Genomic DNA, 20,002 nt, shown 5'->3' with positions numbered 1-20,002 from the left:
CTGAGATTGTCCAGATTTATCAAAAGAGGCAGGGTCTTGAGAAGCATTGAAGTAGCAGGAAAGAATAGATTTAGGATCAATGGAATGGAGGAATGGTGACGGAGAATGACATGTTTTGTGAAGAAAATGAGCAGACCATTTATGAATGGAAATTCTGGACAATAAGGTTGAGAAGATGAGCCAGAGCAAGACCCACAGCTCAGCCACCGATTGGGTGACATTGAGCAAGAAAAGCATTTAACCTCCAGGAGTTCTAGTTTCCTTATTCGTACATTGGTAAAAATACCTAAGTTTTGTTGTTTTACAAGGTTGTGGGGATCAAATGAGTCAAGATGATTCTGAAATAGGCAGGCAGATATAAGCATTAAGAAATAGTAGGATACAGGGGCTGGCCTGGTAGTGTAGTGGTTAAGTTCACGTGCTCTGCTTTGGCAGCCCAGAGTTTGCAGGTTCAGATCCCAGGCACGGACCTAGCACGGCTTGTCTAGCCACACTGTGGCAGCATCCCACATAAAAAATCGAGGAAGATGGGCACAGATGTTAGCTCAGCAACAATCTTGCTCAAGCAAATCACAAAAACAAAGGAGAAAAAAATAGTAGGATACAAACTGAGTTATGCATTATGGTTTAAATAATAGAGGAAAAAATACTAGAAGAAAATACCTTCAAATTAACTTCACTTGCATTAGAATGATGTGACTATGAGTGATCTTTTTCCCTCTAATTTTTTCTATGTTCTAAGTCATTATTGAAGAACATGTATTAATTAAAAATTTATTTCATTAACAAATATTATCCTAGGGGCTGAGAAAATAAGAATGAATAAAAGAAACAAGATCTGAGCTCTCAAGGAGCTTAGATTTTAGTAGGTGGAGACAGACACCAAACGATGCAGATACATAAGCTAATTTCAGATAGTAAGTGCTGCGATAGTGTTGTAGTGATGGAGTAGGTTGGGTTGCCAGATAGGGGAGTCAGGCGAGGTCTCCATAAGGAGAGCAGAGACCCGTTTGAGCAAAGACCTAAATGATGAGTAGGTGCCAAAACATAAATGCTGAGTTGGGAAGAATGTTGTGGGCAATGGCTACAAAGGCCATAAGTAGAATGAGTCGCATGTGTTCAGAGGACAGAAGGAAATCTAGTGTGGCTGGAACACAGTAAGCAAAGAGGGTGATGGAAAGTGAAGTGACCAGATACACAACTGCAAGATCATGAAGGACCTTTGAAACCATGGTAAAGGAAGTTAGATTTTGTTCTCAGTGTATTGGCAAGACATTGGGGTACTTTAAGCAGAGAGATGAAATGATCTGATTTACTTTTTTTTAACATTTATTTTTATTTGTTTTTGGTGAGGAAGATCAGCCCTGAGCTAACATCTGTTGCCAGTCTTCCTCTACTTTGTATATGGGATGCCGCCACAGCATGGCTTGATGAGCGGTGCATAGGTCCATGCCCGGGATCTGAACCCATGAACCTTAGGCCACCAAAGGGGAGTGTGCAAACTTAACCACTATGCCACAAGGCCAGCCCCAGCAATATTTTTATGTATGTATGTATATACATGTACATATATGTATACATACACATAAGTGCATATTTACACATATACATGCATGTATATAATAGAATTTAACTGTGAGGTGATAAAACGAACTCCATCATGATTTCATATCATTACATGATCTGCTGAAGTCTAATTAATAGGGAAAAAAACAATGTCATTATATATACAGTCATATGTGGTCTTTCCAGCATTAGATATTTTAAAAGTGGGAGCAGTTTGGCATCAGCTCCCCAAGCTTTTGCTAATATGTTAGATAATTAGTAACATTTAAATAGCATTTATTGAATTCTGCACAATGGGGTGAAGTTTAACTGTTGATTGGAATCACCAGTATTCTGAATGTCACTTCTCGTTCTCTGCTTAATTTGCATTGTTATTTTCTTTTGCATTTTATTTCCTCAAAAATAAAAGGAAGTGGTGGTACATATGAAAAATAGACAGTAAGGAGAAAATTTGCAAATGGAGAGCTATGTAGATTTTGCTGCAGAGTATTTCAAAATTATTTGTCCTTCTCTTCCTGGCAGCACGTATTTCTAAGAAATAATGAGCTGAGCTCTCTTGAGTGAACAAATCCACAGTAGAATGATTTTGGCACATAGAGAAGCATGTTAACGACCTTAAGTCCCCAAAGCTTCATCATTGACTTCATTATTCCTTTGGAGCTCTCTGCAGAATCTGCTCCCGGAAGTACGCAGGGACAATGGAAGAGCAAGCCCTTTTCTTCCATCCTTTCAGTGCCTGAAACAATAGACTTATGAAATACTGTGCACTTTCAATGCTGCTCAGAAAGTGGGATATCCTTTGTGAAAACACATATTAATGGAATTTTGATGTCGGTTTTTAAAAGTCCACTCTGCCTTCAGTGTCTGCAAAAATAAATACTGATCTTAAACAGTATGAAGCATATTCCCGTTTCCACAAAGAGCGTTAAGATCCACCCAGGCTTCTTTCTCCAGCATGAAGGACTGCCAGCATTAGTGCTATCCACATCAGAGAAGGAGATTTTATCAACTTTACTCTTTTCCCTCATTATGTTTCCATCAGAAACAAGGTTTTTCAAAAAAGTCTATCAGGGCTTTATCCTATCAAGGTCTTTGTTGTTTTTGAAAATGATTATCGTTTCTTGAGCCTTCAGAAAGAAGCATCAAAAAGCAAACCCAATTTTGACAGTTCCTACAGGAAAAAAGATAGGACATCTTCCCCTACATTTTCATCCTCAAAAATGATCCCTTCTGAAAGAAAATGATAGAATTTTCAAGGAGCTGTGACTTTTCTCCCTCCTTTGATGTAGTCAGCAGTGCTTTTTCGAGACATTTCATATGAGTCCATTCAAGACCTTCAGGGGGATACTGAAGAAATAGAAGATAGCCTTCAGACGCTGCCCTTGAGTGGCTTAGAGTCTTATTGTGTTACAAAGGACAAATAGAGCTGAAGTTACTTAAGAATGCCTAGAGGTAATATGTGGTTTAAGGGTTCATGCTCTGGATTCAGACAGTCCTGTGCTCAAGTGCTGACTTTACCCTTATCACTTCCCACCTGTGAGATCACATTTCTGGAAACCTCAGAAATCTCTGCAAAACAAATATAATATTAGCAACCATCTCCTAGCATTGCAATGAAGATGAAGAGATGATGAATCATGCGTATAAAGTACTTAGCGTGGTGCCAGGGCCCCAAATAAGCACTTAAAAAGCAGTAGCTAGGATTTCTTGGTAAACACTAAAAAAGAGAATAATTATTACGTCAAACAAGTTTTTTTAGGTGGCCTTTGAGAATTATGTTACAAATTTGTATTCACGTGTTGTAAGTATGAACTTTGCTTTCATTTTTCTTCATAGGCATTTTAAACTGTTGTATGGCATACAATGTCGGTCTCCCGGAAGCAAAGATATTTTCTGGTCCTTCAAGTGAACAGTTTGGCTATGCGGTGCAGCAGTTTCTAAATCCAAAAGGCAACTGGTAAGAATAATCTCTTCTTATTATTTCAATAAAAATATTAAAGAGATTTAATATTTGATTCCAATTGCTTGTTCAAATTGGTGCATGAATATGTTATCAATAAGTAGCTCTCAAATATCCTAAATGAAGGATCTTTCCTTGAGAGTTGATAACACTGAGATTGATGATTAATGGGATGGTGTAATGGTACTTTTTAAAAACCTGAATAGAAAACTTTCTCTAAATATTCCATAGGGAATTCATGATACCAGTTTTGGCCATTTAATAGATAGATAGATGATAGATAGGTAGATGGATGGATGGATAGATAGATAGATAGATAGATAGATAGATTTGTCTTCGTTTCTTCTTCTGTAAACTGGTACCCATTGAGCCTTTTAAATATTCGGCTAGCTAATGCTGCCTCTGGGCCATTTCTAGATGGTAGAATTTTTCCCTAAATTTTCTCCTTCAGCAAGGCTTCGTCTACTGGCTTCATTCTAAGTCAGCCTTACCTACTCCATGTGGTAAAGAATCCTCCCAAGCATCCATGCAAAATTTACAAGGTGCCTTTCTCTAGTGCATTTAGCATCTTTTATTTTTGCCCCAAAGTGCCCCAGTTTTTTAATGCTCTGTAAGGGTTACATTTATAAACCATAGTTAAACTTATGCACAACTTCCTTCGTGGATATGGAAACATATACCCCCATTGCTGGTTTAAATTTCCCATAATAATAATGAAAATCAGCCCAGGGGAAATCAGATGATTCTGAAAGTTGTCTTTAGGCAGAAGAGCTGTAGCTCCTCTTCTGCCAGAGTTGATGCCACTGGTGGACAGGAGTCCTGCCGTTGGAACCTTATCTCCCTGTTCCGGCAGAAGGCTTCGGACTCACCCTGGAGCTTCAGATCCTGGATCCTCTAGAGCTCTTTCCAATGATTAAATGAGCTGTTGTTGGCTTATCAAATAGACCTATAATTTATTGCCTTGTTTTCTGTGTGAACTTATGTTTGAGGTTCTAAAAAATTCAGTTCAAAGAAATATTAAAATGCAAATTATTCACATTTTGGAGCATGCCTGTCTGTGTGATAGGGAAACAAAGTGAAATTCTCACTTGAGAGGGTAATGTCTCTCAAAGGGTGTCTTGGAGGAGGTGACACATGCGGCGGGTCTTAAGAGGTGGAGATGAAAAGGCTGGAGAAGAGTATTAACTAACGTGAGGAGACTTGGAAAGCAGGGTATGTTGCAGACAGTTTGTCAATCACTCGGAAGGATAAGAACAATCTGGTTGGAAACCCAAAGAATAGCATTTACTGTCATTATTTGGGATATGAGAGAGAGTGCCCCTCCGACAATTATCTGACTCTGCTTTGGTAACCACATAAGGAAGCTAGAGAGACGTTATGGTCAGTGTAGTTTGACCTTGGAATCTAGCAGATGAAGTTGCTAATGACCTACAGTTCTACATATCCAGCCCTGATTCTTTCCTGAACTGTGGACGCCCATATCAAACATCTCCACTTTAACGAAACCCTCTGTGCCTTTCCACTGCAATTAAAATAAAATAAAATTCCTTCAAGGATCCTCCATGCTCTGGTCTCAGTCTGCCTCTCCCATCTCAGGTTTTACCCCCTCACCCTTATTATTATTCACTGTGCTCCATGAGTTCTGTCTGTTGTCTGCCCCTTGAACACACCAAACTCATTCCTGCTTCAAAGCTTCTGCATATGCTTTTCTCCTGGAAGGAAACAGCTTCTCAAGATCTTCACTTGGTTGGTTGATACTCTTCTTTCAGTGTCAGCTCAAATATTTCCTCCTCATAGAGACCTTTAGGACAATCCTATCTAAGTTAGCACTTCACCACGCCTCTTGGTCACTCTAGCCTTTTATGCTGATTTATTTTCTGTGTAGCAGTTATTACCATCTGAAATGATCTTTATTTGTTTATAGGTTCATTGTCTGTCTTCGGCCTCTCTCTGAGAATAGAGACATTGTTTTGTTCACTGGTGTGTCCACAGAACCCAGAGTGGTATCTGGCATTGAGTAGGGGATGAATGGTTATTCATCGAATGCATGAATGAAAGTCCTATTCCCAAATGATTCACCCAAAGTACTCTACAAAGTGAACTGTAGTAGACTGACTTAAGTCTGAGCTGAACAAGACCTTCAGACGCACTCTGATAATCTAATTCATAAGCATGGACTTGCTGAGGGAAAGCTGGTATTAAGCTTGAGGTTATTCTTTTTAAGTAACAGTTTTTCTGGGATGGGGTAAATCTAAGAGAAAGAGCCACCACTAGTAATAGATGCTATTTAAGACAATAAGCCTGTCGCGGATTGTAAGGCAACTCAACCACTGGACACACTGCAGGTTGGAAATTGAGGAAGAGAAAAAGAGACAGAAAGTTGACAGGAACCTAGCACACAGAATCCTGGGAAAATGAGAGGTAACCATTTCTTCTTTCTCTCTCCAGGATTCCCTCTAAGCACACAAGACATTGTTAAGACAAGTGTATTAGCAGTTTATGGTGAGATTCTGGTGCTCATAGGGTTGTGTTAAGACCAGGGACATCAGACATTTCTAAATCCTGCCTTGGCTTTCTCATGACATTCCTGAAAGATGTGTAAACACAGGACAATGGCTATGTGAAAACAAGACACCACGCTATTAATGGCTGGGCTGGTGCTTTTCACTACAGTGTAGAGCTTTCTGGTAAGGTGTAGTATTAGGCTGAGCAAGGCCTTACTTTCCTCAAGCCTGTATATAATCACCAGCTGGTATGAGCATAGGCCACCACACAAGAAGAGAAGGGAGAGTCATTGTCTTACCTGAGAGGCTAACCCTGTGGAGGTGTGAAACAGGAAGGAAAGAGAACAAAAGCTGGCCTGGCATGCCAGTCTGTGTCCTTTCACTGATCTGGCCTTGCAGAGCAGAGAAGCACAGAGGCCAGGTTGTGGCCGTGATCTTCTAATCTCCCATAGGCTGGACACTACGGGAGGTGCAGAGTGTACAAAGCATAGACTTTGACTTCAAGGAGTGTGGAGTAGAGTCAATGAAGAAGATTTACATGCAGAGTAGGCAGCCATGAATAATGCCAGAGAGCTAAGTGCCAACCCCTTGTAGTTAATAGTGTGTGTTCTTTCAGTGTCACTAGTTATATTAACTTGCTATTAAGAGCTCATTTTCTCTTCCCAAGGCCTGGGACCCTAGAGGGTCCAGGTTCCCTCCTGACCTCTCTCATTCGCCTGGCCCTGCCAAGGTGCCTTGCCCTGCCAAGGTGCCTTGTCACAGAGGGCAGGGCTGCGGTAGGATCCAGGTGAATGGGTTTTCCCACTCCAGTGCTGGAATGGGCCACAATTAGGACAAGCAGCCTTCACAACTCTCAGGCTCAAGGAAAATAATATGAAACTTGGAATCCAGAATTGCCTATTTGTTTTGACAGTTGGCACTGTGCCCTTTTCCACTCCTAATTTATGACAATCGGACAGACATTATGGAAGTAGCAGATGTGGGAAGGACTGTTGAAACATTAACTTTCCTTCTGCTACTAATCAAGTTAACTTTGGGCACAGAAAGTGGTATTACTATAAATTCCCTTAATAAATTTTGAGTCTTTTTCCCTTAGACATTGTATATATATAATACATACACACGCACACACATCCCTTTATTTCCTTTACTCCCTTTCTGCTTGTTCTGAAGCTGCCTTTGGTAGTTTTTTCCTCTGCTTAGTTTGACTTTCTTTGCAATCTCTCTTGTTGAGCCCAACTCCATCTCTCAGCCCTTTCCTTCCTTCTGACAATTCACTTAAGTATCTAGTCTGAGTTTTCTTAAATCACACTCCACTATTTTTAAAGTACAACCTTAGCTATTCCACATGTCCCATGTTTCTAAGAATTTGTGGGCATATTTTACATTGGGATCTATAAGATTTTAGCAAAATAATCTTGACTCTTTTGCTAGTTTTATTTATTAGACTTTTATTACACTGTGGACTTCGACCCTAGAAATAGTGGTGATATGGCTTTGAGAATTCTTGAACCTTTTTAACAGTCTCAGATGAGCTGGATAATTTTAGAAGCAAGATTCCCTCCCACACAGAGCACCAGCGCGCCCCTCTGTCAGTAAGTAAAGTTGTGGTCTGTTCTCCCTTCAGTGTAGGCAGACAGTCATCTCGCTTAGGAGCCGTCATTTTACACACAGGATGTTCAAATGTAGATGAGGCAATGTTTATCACAAACAATTATACAAAGGATTGAGATATATTTAAAATCGCTTCCTGGAAGCTCGTGGGGATGTGCACTGTTTGTCTGATCTGAAGCCCTTTCCCAAGCACAATCTGAGCTCATTATATGACTCAAAAACCTTAGAACACTGCAATCGCTTGTGTGACGAGGACTGTGTGGGAATTGAGGGTATTTCCAGTGGTAGAAATGTATTTTCTTGTTCCAATGAGAACTAGTGTGGGCTTGTACCTTAAGAAAATAGGAGGATTAAAATGAATGTGTGTTATGGCCCACAAAAAATTCCATCTATATATGAGCTTATATTATAGTTTTAACTATTTAATTAAGAAAAATTTTAATAAAGCCCTATGTGTATTATAAATATAACAGATTGTCTTACACAGATATGTCTATAAGGGAATTTTAAATAAAGAATAAAAAAGAAACATTCCATTCTATAACAAACATCAAAGATTATGTCATATAGTACATTGATAATAACAATACCTAGTTTTACTGAACTCTCTTTCTTTGTCAAACGCTTAGTACTCGTAATGACTCTAAGAGTTTTGTAAAATTGTTCTCCCTTTTACAAATGGGGAGACTGAGACTTAGACAGGTTAAGTAGTTTGCCAAGATTACAGAGCTAATAGGCAATAAGCATAGGGTAGATTAATGCAAAACAGAGATGAGATGTTCCAAATAGATGTATTTTTGTAAGTATCCAAGGAGGAGAGTAGCAGAATGTAATTTATATATGTAATTTATATATGTATATATATTTATGTATGTTTATAAATAACATTTAAATATAATTTTCATGTATGTAAACTTTATAAAGTAAGATAAACTTCATTCAGTATCTTGAACTAAAAGTTGTGTCACAGAAAAGTCTTGCCTGGGCAGGGATGACAGTTAGCATCTGTCTTTTTATTGTCTCATGGACAAGGACTTGTCATATAAGTCAAGAGCCAGAGCACAAGGGTTTGTTTAACCCTCAGCTCCCCCACCACTAGCTGAGTGACTTTGGGAAAGTCACACAACCTCTCTGGAGCACAAAGAGACTGCCATCCCTACCACACCAGTACGTTTTGAGTACCTTGTGACAGAATAAAAATAAAGCACTTCAAAAACTCAATCATTGTGCATATGTGACATACTCTCATGAGTATATAGGAAGAAAACCAGGATTCTTCATAACTGGTTCCTCCCGACTTCTCTCCGCTGCCTGCTCCTTAACCATTTCTCATCTGTCGTGGATTAGCTTCCATGCACACTGGATTAGTTTCTGCCCATTTCTTCTTCTTGGCCAAGAATGCTATTCTGATCCCTTTTCCAAAATAACTACGTCTTTGTCTTTCATTATGGCCTTTAAATATTAGCCAATATCATCCTTTATGTTTCTTTCCAAAGATAAAATTCTCTGGCCGTTAGGTTTTCCTGGCAGTGCCATTTAACATGCTCACTTTGTTTATTCACAGGGTTTGCTTTGATTTTAAATCCATGGCACATATATTCCTTTGTATTCTTTCATTACATTTTAGTTAATTTTCACTAACTTATAACTTAGTCCAATTTTTGATTCTGTGAGGGCGTTAGAAGTCTGATTATAACAGTCTTGCACTTTTAAGTTTGAAAAACTTGTTGCTAATATTTTTGTAAATAATTATTATGCTAGTCCCATCTAATTAAACCACTGCTCAGCCTGACTAATAGAGATGTGAAAGTGGCATGTCATCTGCCAACAGTGACCTTCCCTTGGTTAGCAGTAGAGGCAGGATAAATAGGGAACCAAACACCTTTAGGACCCCATGGACCACCCCAGTGTTCACTCACCTACATTTGTCACAGCAGAGTTGTTAATTTTTTTTTTATAAATTTTTTTTTTTTAAAGATTTTATTTTTTTCCTTTTTCTCCCCAAAGCTCCTCTGGTACATAGTTGTATATTCTTCACTGTGGGTCCTTCTAGTTGTGGCATGTGGGACGCTGCCTCAGCGTGGCCTGATGAGCAGTGCCATGTCCGCGCCCAGGATTCGAACCAACGAAACACTGGGCCGCCTGCAGCGGAGCGCGCGAACTCAACCACTCGGCCACGGGGCCAGCCCCAGAGTTGTTAATTTTTTTCCACTAAGGTAAAATAATATTTATGGCTAAATATTTTGAGTGGCTTACATTAATTATCATAAATAAAAATCTGTAGTAGAAAGGGCACTTCAAATATCCCTCGCCCTGACTTCTCTCTTCCCCAACTCTGGACACAAATTTGTGTATACCTGCAAACACACAAACACACATAAACACCCATCTTTTGTGACTTGCTTGTGGGATAGGTCTGCTGCTCCAGAATGTCTGGAGACCTTCAGTGATCTGTGAAAACCCTCCATGCCTCAGCAGCTAATCTTATCATTTTAAGCTTTCTTTGCATTAACACCTGAATGTCTGTTTCTGGAGTAAAGTTCGTTTACAAAGGTGGTATTACTACGAATTCCCTTAATAAACTGTGAGTCTTTCCCTTAAACGTTATATATATGTAATACAGACACACCCCTCTTCTGGTGGCCGGCTGTCTGAAACTTCTCAATCTGTCTAACCCCCTCGGAAGTGGGATTTGGGGAATGCGAAGTAGCACAGGTGGAACCTATTTGTTAATTTGTTTAAGACCCACAAAATGAGAAAACAATGAGGACTTCTCCTCCAGATGAATTCTAAGTAAATTTATGATGGAAAAGATTGGGGATTTGGAATGAAAAGGCATCAGTGCAGATCTAGGCTTTGTGGCCAGTTAGACACTCAGACTCAGTTCCTTTATATGAAAAGAGGAATAGTTATGACACTTGACCTCACAGGCTGTCTACAAGGATCGAAGGAGATGATGCACATAAAAAGTGCTTTATAAACTGTAAAGCAGTTTACAAATGTTGTTGCTTTTCCAGTTCTTATCATTGATAAAACAACCATCCGCCAATCACCTAGTTGAAAAGAACTATCTCATGGGTTTCGATTTATAAAAATACGGCGGTCTTAAAATCACGCCTGCGTTCCCCGCCAGGGCCCGAGAATGTGGAATTTATGTCATCACGAGGCTTTGTTGGATGAGTCATCGCTGCAGAATCAGTCTTTATTGATTCATTTGCTTCCTGTGCGAAAGCTAATTTCCAGGGTTTTTATAAGATGGAGGCTTAAGATGTTTTACAAATAATTTGGTTGGTGGACTCCGCTTCAGGGGACCGAGAGACCTTGTGGGTTTAGCCATCCCACTGTTTGAGGAAGTGATCTGGCAGCCAAAGGAGGCTGAGGCAGCATAATGAGGCTTAGACACTAAAACTGCCTTTGAACAGATGCCAAAGAGCTTAACTATTAACTTTATAATAGCAGTATTTCTCAACCAAGAGCTAAGTGTGAATTCTCTTTACCTGTCTTCCTCCTTCCTAGAGACCCACCGTCTTCATGGGTGAATTCTTTCCATCATATGCTCCTCTTACATTACAAGCAAGAAGCAGGTAGCCGTATAGAACTCACCGAACCCCTTGGTTGTCAATGGTTGGAACTAAACAATATAAGGAACAATATTTACATTTATATACTGTGGGTGTTTATATAAATTTCTCACATAAATGTGGGTGTTATATACAATAGCTTCTAATTTCAAGTAAAATATCCCCTTGGGTGTCTGATAGGCATCTGAGACTGAAAGTACCCCTGCTGAACTCCCAAGGTCCTTTTCTCAACATCTCGCTCTACTGCTAATTTCTCCCTTATCCAATCACGGCCACTCGGATCCTTTTAGTTTCTCAGCGAAAAACCTTAGACATCCTTGACTATTCTTTTGTGTTTTGTATTCAAAAACTAACTTCTCAAGAAATCCTGCTGGCCCTACCTTCAAAATATATCTAAAATGAGGCCATTTCCCACCACCTTCCCTCCACCGGTGATGTTGGAGCCCTCCGTCACCCCTGGGCCTGGACTGTTGCAACACCTCCTAAATGTTTCACCTTCAGCTTTGCCTCACCTGATGCAATCATTTTCAACAGAGCAGCCTTCAAAATCCTTCTAAAATATGTCAAATCACATCACTACTCTGCTGAAAACCCTCCAATGGCTTTCTCATTTCACTCAGAGGAAAGCCAAGTTCTCACAATTTCATGCAAGTCCCTTTGTGATCTGGCCCCATTACCAATCTGACAATCACCTCCTACCCCTTCCCCCTCGTGCGCTGTGGTCCAGCCACAGGCCACGTGCACTTGCTGTTCCCACACCCTAGACTGCTTTTCCACCAGAGTCCTATGGTTTACTCCTTCACCTCCTTCGAGTCCTTGCTCAAATGTCACCTTCTCCCTGAGGGCTTCCCTGACCATTATTTATTTATTTATTTATTTTTGAGGAAGATTAGCCCTGAGCTAACATCTGCCAATCCTCCTCTTTTTGCTGAGGAAGACTGGCCCTGAGCTAACATCCGTGCCCATCTTCCTCTACTTTTTATGTGGGACGCCTACCACAGCGTAGCTCGCCAAGCGATGCCGTGTCCGCACCCAGGATCCGAACTGGCAAACCCCCAGCGGCCAATGTGGAGTGTGCACACTCAACCAGTGTGCCACTGGGCGGGGCCCTCCCTGTCCATTCTAATAAAGATTGTAATACCCTTCACCCCACACTCCTAACTCTATCCTACTTATTTTCCCACGAAGCACTGCTTATCATCACCATATGTTTTACTTATTAAATTTATTGTCTATCTTTTCCCACCAGAATATAAGCTCCACAAGCCCAGAACTTTTTGACTGACTTATTCATTAATGTATCCCCAGTGCCTAGAATCGAGTCTGGCACATAGTCAGTCTGGCCACCACATACAGCCTCACAGGTTGTATACTGCACAAGGCCAGGGCACACCATTCATATGGGAATGGTCCCCTTTGGAGTTGTGCAACATATCAGCCCCATAGGATCTCAATATCTCAGTAAACTTTTGTTGAATCAAATAAACAGATTTTGCCTTAGTGTTTTAAGTACACCTCTGTCAATAATGTCTAGAAAAATCTCTAGTATTGAAGGAACGCTTGGAGAGTTGAGACTCACAGACCAAAGAAAGATATTTATAACAGCCCCTGGATTGTGGGTTAAAACTCCCTATACCGCCATAAATACTGTTTCCTAACTAAACAAAGTATTTTGAATTCCACTGGAGGTGGGCAAATTGGCTATGTTTTGGAACTCTACATAATCACTATTTTCCCACAACATAATTGAACAGTAAGTGTTATTTTAAGTAGTCTTGGAAGAATTCCCAGTTTCACTGTAGGAAAAGAGAAGTTTATATCTTGGGATTTTGTTTTGTTTTGAGAATCAGCACACGACTGTCAGGCAGCTCTTTTGTCTGGTTGCGATTAAGTTCAATCCATTCCTTGCGAGAGGCTGTGCCCTCCTTCAGCAGGTTCACCCACTAACTTAGCCTCTTCCCCACCTTTGTAGCATCCTCTCCTGGCAGGTTTCTTCCTGCCCCAGCTGATTACGTAAAATTTTATGGATAAATATATCAGCCTTCCTCATCTTCCTGTCTGATTAATTTAAGAATTTCACAATCCCCTCGGAGTAGCCACCGGTGATGTCATAGCCCTTCCTTATGGGGATGAGCTGTCAGGAACCAGGAGTTCACCCAGGCCGTGAGGTACAAATGAGGAGGAGAGTCTACCGGAGACGTTGCCAAGAAATGAGGTGGGCGGTGGCTTTTAAAACACTCTCTGTAGTGACTAGGACGACCTCTAGGTTTACTAATGTTGTTCGAGATGTTTCAAGAATGAGTCATATATGATAAGGACACCTTTATTGCTCCTTAACAGTCACCACAAAGGTCTGGCTTCCCACTGTTTTCTACTGTTTTGTGTTAAGAGTTTAATACGGCATAATACTGCCAGGGTTTATATGTATTCTTGGAGAGAATTTCAGGTTCTTTCACATCCCTCTTAAGTGGGACATGACTGTGCAGATGCTTGCTTTCTCTTCTTCCCGTCTGATTAACGTAGGAGGGCCATAACTCTCTCAGTGGTAGTGGAGATGTCGTAAGTCCTCCTGAGCTGCGAGGTTATCAAATCCTGAAATCTTTAAAGAGGTGGCAAGAGGTGACGGGGAGAATGGCCAGGCAATGCTTAGTCGACAGGAAACAGGAAGTAGCCTTTTGACCTACTGTTTTCATTGAGAAAACGGGTAGCTGGTGGTGCAGCTTTACCACTGGAAGCTCTGAGAAAAAAAATGGTTAAATTTTAGATGAGAAACACTTAACTTTTGTTCCTCAGTGTGTTTCTCTTGGGCTGTGGTGAGGATGGCTGGGAAATGTGCACAACAAAAGTCCCCTAAATTACCACATTTGGTACTATCTGAACATACCCTGTTCTCTCTCCCCTGCATTGTAAACAGTACAGCCTGGGCCCCACAGTGTGGATCTGTTCTTACAGTCTGACCTTGGCTGGTGTGCTTCTGGTTTGCAGCCACCTTATAAACCACAAAGGCTACACACCCCCATCATGGTAGGTGTGGCCTGGCCCTCAGTTTCCAGTTTCTACTCCTTGATGGTTCTGCAACCCAAGCCACCTGTTAAGATAGTTTTCCCAGAGACCGGCCCCGTGGCCAAGTGGTTAAGTTCTCGTGATCCGCTACGGCGGCCCAGGATTTCCCTGGTTCGGATCCTGGGCGCGGACATGGCACTGCTCATCAGGCCACGGTGAGGTGGCGTCCCACGTGCCACACCTAGAGGGACCCACAACTAGAACATACAGCTATATACTGGGGGGATTTGGGGAGAAAAAAGCAGAAAAAAAAAAAGATTGGCAACGGTTGTTAGCTCAGGTGCCAATCTTAAAAAAAAAAAAAAAAAAGATAGTTTTCCCAATCTGGGCCCTATTTCAATGGAGAGGAGGAAGAATAGACTTAAGAATTAAGAGCCCAGGCTTCCGAATCAATAACACTTGGCTCTCACTATGCGTGTGAACATGAGGAAGTAGCTCATCTCTTGTATCTTGGTGGTTCCATCTGTAAAATAGAGATAAATAATCTCAGACTTGTTTTGCTCATTAGATAATGTTGGGAAAGCCTCACTCACAGTACCAGCTGTTGTAAGGTTTGCTGTAATTAATATCAATTCCCAGCATGCCAAGGGGCGGAGCCACACTTCTTATTATAGTGTCTTGCTATAAGGTGCTATTTTGTTCCCTGCAGATTCCATAGTCAGCTTTTGCTTAAAAAAACACAAGTTTGATGCAGAGTAGCTATGTGGAGACGGAATCAAGAACAGTGTACAGAACAGTGACACTGAAAAGAAAGTAATACTTTCTTTTCAATTTTGTTGAGTTTTTTCACCTCTTTTTTTGTCTTTAACTTGGACAAAAGAAAATGCTCTTCAATAAGAACAGAAATAAAAATTTTCTACTTAACTTTTCCTCAATCAAGAGAGTTCTTTTAAATAATACTGCAGAATTATCCATTCGTTTTTTTCATTCATTCATTCAACATGTTCGATTTCATCCATTCATTCAACAACATTCATTCACCTCGTAGCCCTCGTGGACATTTCCTCTGTAGTGGGAGATTTAGCCAGTAGGCACATGGTTGCAGAGTAACATGACAAAAACTGGGCTAGGGAAAGGTCAGGGGCTATGGAAGTCCTCAGGAGAGCCACCTTGCCCAGATTCGGAAGAGCCGGGGGACTTCCTGGAGGAAATGGATCTAATGGGAGTCTAACTAATGAGTAGAACTTTGCCAGGCAGGGAATAGTGTGTGTGAAGGTTTAGAAGCGAGAGACACTCTGATGTGGTGGGAGAGCTGAGTTCAATTTATGACTGAAATAGAGAGTTTTAGGAAGTTGAGTGGAAAGAAACAGGGTTGGAAAGTAAGCAAGAGCAGATTATTTCTCTCTATATTTGTTTATACTATAAGATGTGTCCTGCACACCAAAATCCAAGGTAATGTAGTACCACTTTGGAATGAAGGACTTGTACAGACAGAGAAAATCCAGCAGCTGGAGGACAGTTTTCACAGTCCAGAGGCTTGATACGTTTCCTAATTTCCTCTGAGTTGTCATGAATGTGAAGAGCATCAGATATGATCAAACATGCATTTCAGATCCTGCCACTGATTCTCTCCCTCCAGTAAAATGAATAGTGGGACTTACTAATATCCGACACTTAGATTTCTATCTTTTTCAAAACCTTAACCTATATGCCTGATATTATTGTAATACTATCTATAGGCAATATTTTAACAGGTAGATGATGCTAAATTATCTGCTCATAAGAAGACAGAAATCTTTCAAATCTACCCTTAATCAGAGTTAACTGAATTTAAGTATTCTAGAATGTTCTATAAAATATTAGTTTGAGAATAATAGTATAAGATGAATAAGAGGAGAAACTTATTACAGAACCATTAACTGTCTTTCAAAATAAGCCATATTTTCCGTTTTCCATGATTGTTCATGCTGTTCCCTCTGCTGAGAATGCTGACTACCACCTTCATCCTTCAATGTCCATTTTCACTTCCTTTGACTATTTTAATGTTTGTTCTAAAGGAGAACTTATTCATATCTTTTTGTTGATTTGTATTATTAATATTTTACTTGTATTTTAAACAGTTTCACTAGATTTAGGAGACTGGAGTGTGCCTTGGTCTTTTTTTTTCCACTGTAGGGCTTAGCAGGGGGCACATGCTGTTTAATCGATAATGATAAAATGCTTATACAGAAGGCTCATGAAAGAATTTAAGTTTCATAGACAGATAATCTAATCCTTCCCAACTTTGACAAGGAAAAAACATTGAATTAAATATTCTTTCTTAGTAACTGGGTGTTGCTGAATACTTAACTTGCTGTAGTTTCTAAAGATCAGACTGTTCCATGGACTCTTTCTATCCGTTCTTCTCTGACCAGAAATGTCGGGGGAGTAGTTCTACGGGAAAACACACAGTCTCCAGCTGGAGAAGCTCTGTAGGAGCTGAAACTAACCAAAGGGAGGATGTGAGCACCACTCTCTGACCTCTACATCCTATATTCTGGCTATAAACATGTGACGCTTAAGGAGAGCCCCATTAGTATATTTGCTAAGGATCCCTTATATAGACAGTAAATACAAAGCCGCTTAGATAACTCATCCATTCCCTAAGTAAGTTAACATATGAAAATGCTTAGGGCACATAAAGCACTCAACAAATGTTAGTTTTTGCTTTTGGTTTTAATATTATTTCATTTTTTAGAGCTATCCTAACCAGTATGGTAGCCACTAGCCACATGCAGCTACGGAGCACTTGAAATGTTGCTTGTCTTTATTGATATGTGCTCTAAGTATAAAATGCACACTGAATTTCAATGACTTAAATGGAAAAAAATGTAGATAGCTCATTAATAATTTTTATATTGATTGCATGCTAATTTGGATATATTGAGTTAAATAAAATGTCATTTAAGTTAATTTCACCTGTTGCTTTTTATTTTATTAATGTGGCTAATAGAAAATTTAAAATTACATCTGTAATTGTACTTTTATTTGTGGCTCACATTATATTACTCACATTTGTGGCTTGCCTTTTATTACTCAGATTGTGGCTTGCATTACATTTCTGTTGGACAGGACTGCTTCAGGGAGACCTCCCAGGGTGTTGTGGCAAGACAGCTGTATTGCAGACATTCTTCAAGGATTCTTGATCCACTAAGAGGAAAGGAAAAAGATCAAATTCTAGCTGAACACATATGAACTGTTCACTTATTTATTTATTTATTTATTGTTTAATCTGTAACTATTCGATTCGGTTTCCCTAACTATATTCGCCTTTTTTTTGGGGGGGGGTGGATGGTGAGGAAGATTGGCCCTGAGCCAACATCTGTTGTGAATCTTCCTCTTTTTTTTGCCTCCCCAAAACCCCAGTGCATAGTTGCATATTGTAGTTATAGGTCATTCTAGTTCTTCTGTGTGGGATGCTGCCACAGCATGGCTCAATGAGCAGTGCGTAGGTCTGTGCCCAGGAGCCGAACCAGTGAACCCTCAGCTTCTGAAGCAGAGTGCATAAACTTGAGCACTCAGCCATGGGGTCAGCCCCTCGCTTATTAAAAATTGAAATTAAATGGTTTTTTCTTCATGGTTTTGTGGTCAGTCTTGTCTTTAAGAAACTATAGCTAACATTTTATGTCTAACAAAAAAAACTTCCTATTTCTAGGTTACTGGTTGGTTCACCTTGGAGCGGCTTTCCTGAGAACCGAATGGGAGATGTCTATAAGTGTCCTGTTGATCTATCCACTGCTACGTGTGAAAAACTGAATTTGCAAAGTAAGTGGTAATTAGCAATGAGGTTTTTTACAAATGACAAAATCTCAATTGTTATATACCTGGATGAAAAACAACAACAAAACCAATCATAGTTCTGTCTTAAAGAAATACAGACAGCTTGTTTTATTTTGCCTTCGTCTCTTTAATCAATATGGGGCCAATTGTATCCAAATTTCCAACACAGTTTGAAGACCTGATTTAATAAGACGCGTAGGAAATGTACTGCCTCCTGGACCATCTACCCCCAGACTGTGGACCAGTTTCCACCTACGTTTAGGATTACTTTGCTGATTACTTACAGAAATCTGAAGCTATGCATACCTTTCTCCCTCCTCAAAACAAACCGTTAAGTATAGAAATGTCACTACGAGGGCTGCTTCTGGAGGTGCTCAGAAATACTGTGTGTTTCTGTTCATGTCTCAATTATTTTATTCTAATGAAAAATATTCACAATTTTTAATTATTTGTAATTGTTTGGTATTGCTGTTTTAATTATCCACATCTCAGATGCTTTCTGTTAATGCAAAAAGTTATTAAAAGTCCAAGACTGGAAAGCTAAACGAATCGTGTTTTCACGCCTTCCTGACGTGAGTAGAAAGTTGCTCAATTTGATCATTGTCGTTATTCAAAACAACCAGCACTGAGGAGTCGTGGAGTTCTGAAGAATTAAGGCATGAATTAGGAAAATACAATGTTATGGAAATCAAGGGAAGAAAGAGATTCAAAAACCATGATTAAGACTTAGAAACATGGCAGGAGTGTTTCTTACACATCCCTGCAAACCTAACTTCTAGCATAATTTCCGGCATGTAGTAGCAGCTCAGTAAGCATATTTTCAGTGAGGTGGAAGGAGTCAGGATGTCAAATGCTATGGAGGTCGAAGGATATGAGGACTGAGTAAAGATCATCTGCTTATTTGAGGAGGTTCTGGGTGATCTAGATTGGTGTTTTCTAAACATTCTGAACACTCACCACACTCACCGTATGTATATTATACATACATATGTAAATATATATTATACATATATAAAATTTCTAAGAATATATGCATTAGAAGTGAGTGCTCCAAAGTTTTATGTACCTCAAAAGCTTTATTATATCACCCCTAATATATCACATCACCTCTAACTTTTAAACACTCACCTCTAATGTATATATTTTATTTTTTAAAAATAATGTACTTGTACTGACATATTATCTTTATAAATAAAAATAAACTTAAAAGAATAAAAAACATACATATAGAAATTCTATTATTTTGTTTCTGACACGGGAAATCATATTGTGTAACTTTCTTGCCTAAAGTGTAAATCCAGCAGTGTTGAGGGGAGAAAATAGATTACAGAGAATTTAGGAGCTGGTGAGTAGTGACCAAGCACGAGGGGGGAAAGGAGACCTCCATTTCCAGAAGTTGGGTAGTGAAGGAGAACTGGGAAAATAGTTTGATGGAGTAACATGGTTAATAGAAGATTTTTCTAATAAAAAAAAGATGATCTTATTTGTAGGGAGAGTGGAAGGAGGTGATAAGGGAGTGACTATCAGTCAAAAATAGAGTTAACTGGATGGAATTAATGTCACTGGTACCTGGGAAAATGAGTCTTAGAAAGAATGCTCCTTTCTCTAAGACACAAAGGAAAGAGAACAAGTAATTTTAAGAATTACTTAAATTACTGGGTCCGATCAATCCCTGTGAATAACCTGTCTACTCCAGAGATAAGAGAAGCTGAGATTACCTTCAAGGGTGATTGTCGTTTTCTGGAGTAGACAGGTTATCCACAGAGATTGATGGGACCCAGGTTGAGTTTGGAGACTTGAAAAGAAGGGTAAAGTTGTAAAATGGTCACTCTGGGAAATGAGGGATAAATGAAAGTGGCAATATTGGCTTGGCAGAGATTAGAGAACAAGAGTAAATAATGATATTATTGAAGAGAATTCCAATGTCCAATAACTCAAGAATGGATACAGTGGAT

At 39.7% G+C, this 20,002-nt stretch overlaps 1 protein-coding gene across 1 annotated transcript in view; it reads left to right on the top strand.

Moving 5' to 3' along the window:
• Positions 1 to 20,002, top strand: part of ITGA2 (integrin subunit alpha 2) — a 98,953-nt gene that overhangs the window by 21,128 nt on the left and 57,823 nt on the right. The window contains exons 2-3 of the mRNA XM_044771413.2: positions 3,403 to 3,523; positions 17,923 to 18,032. Coding sequence (XP_044627348.2) covers positions 3,403 to 3,523; positions 17,923 to 18,032 — 231 coding nt within the window. The remainder of the gene's footprint in view (positions 1 to 3,402; positions 3,524 to 17,922; positions 18,033 to 20,002) is intronic.

This window comes from Equus asinus, chromosome 10, assembly GCF_041296235.1.
Source record: "Equus asinus isolate D_3611 breed Donkey chromosome 10, EquAss-T2T_v2, whole genome shotgun sequence".
Classification (NCBI taxonomy): domain Eukaryota; kingdom Metazoa; phylum Chordata; class Mammalia; order Perissodactyla; family Equidae; genus Equus; species Equus asinus.
The sequence above is the reverse complement of the archived record's forward strand: the minus strand, read 5'-3'. Positions and strand labels throughout refer to the sequence as shown.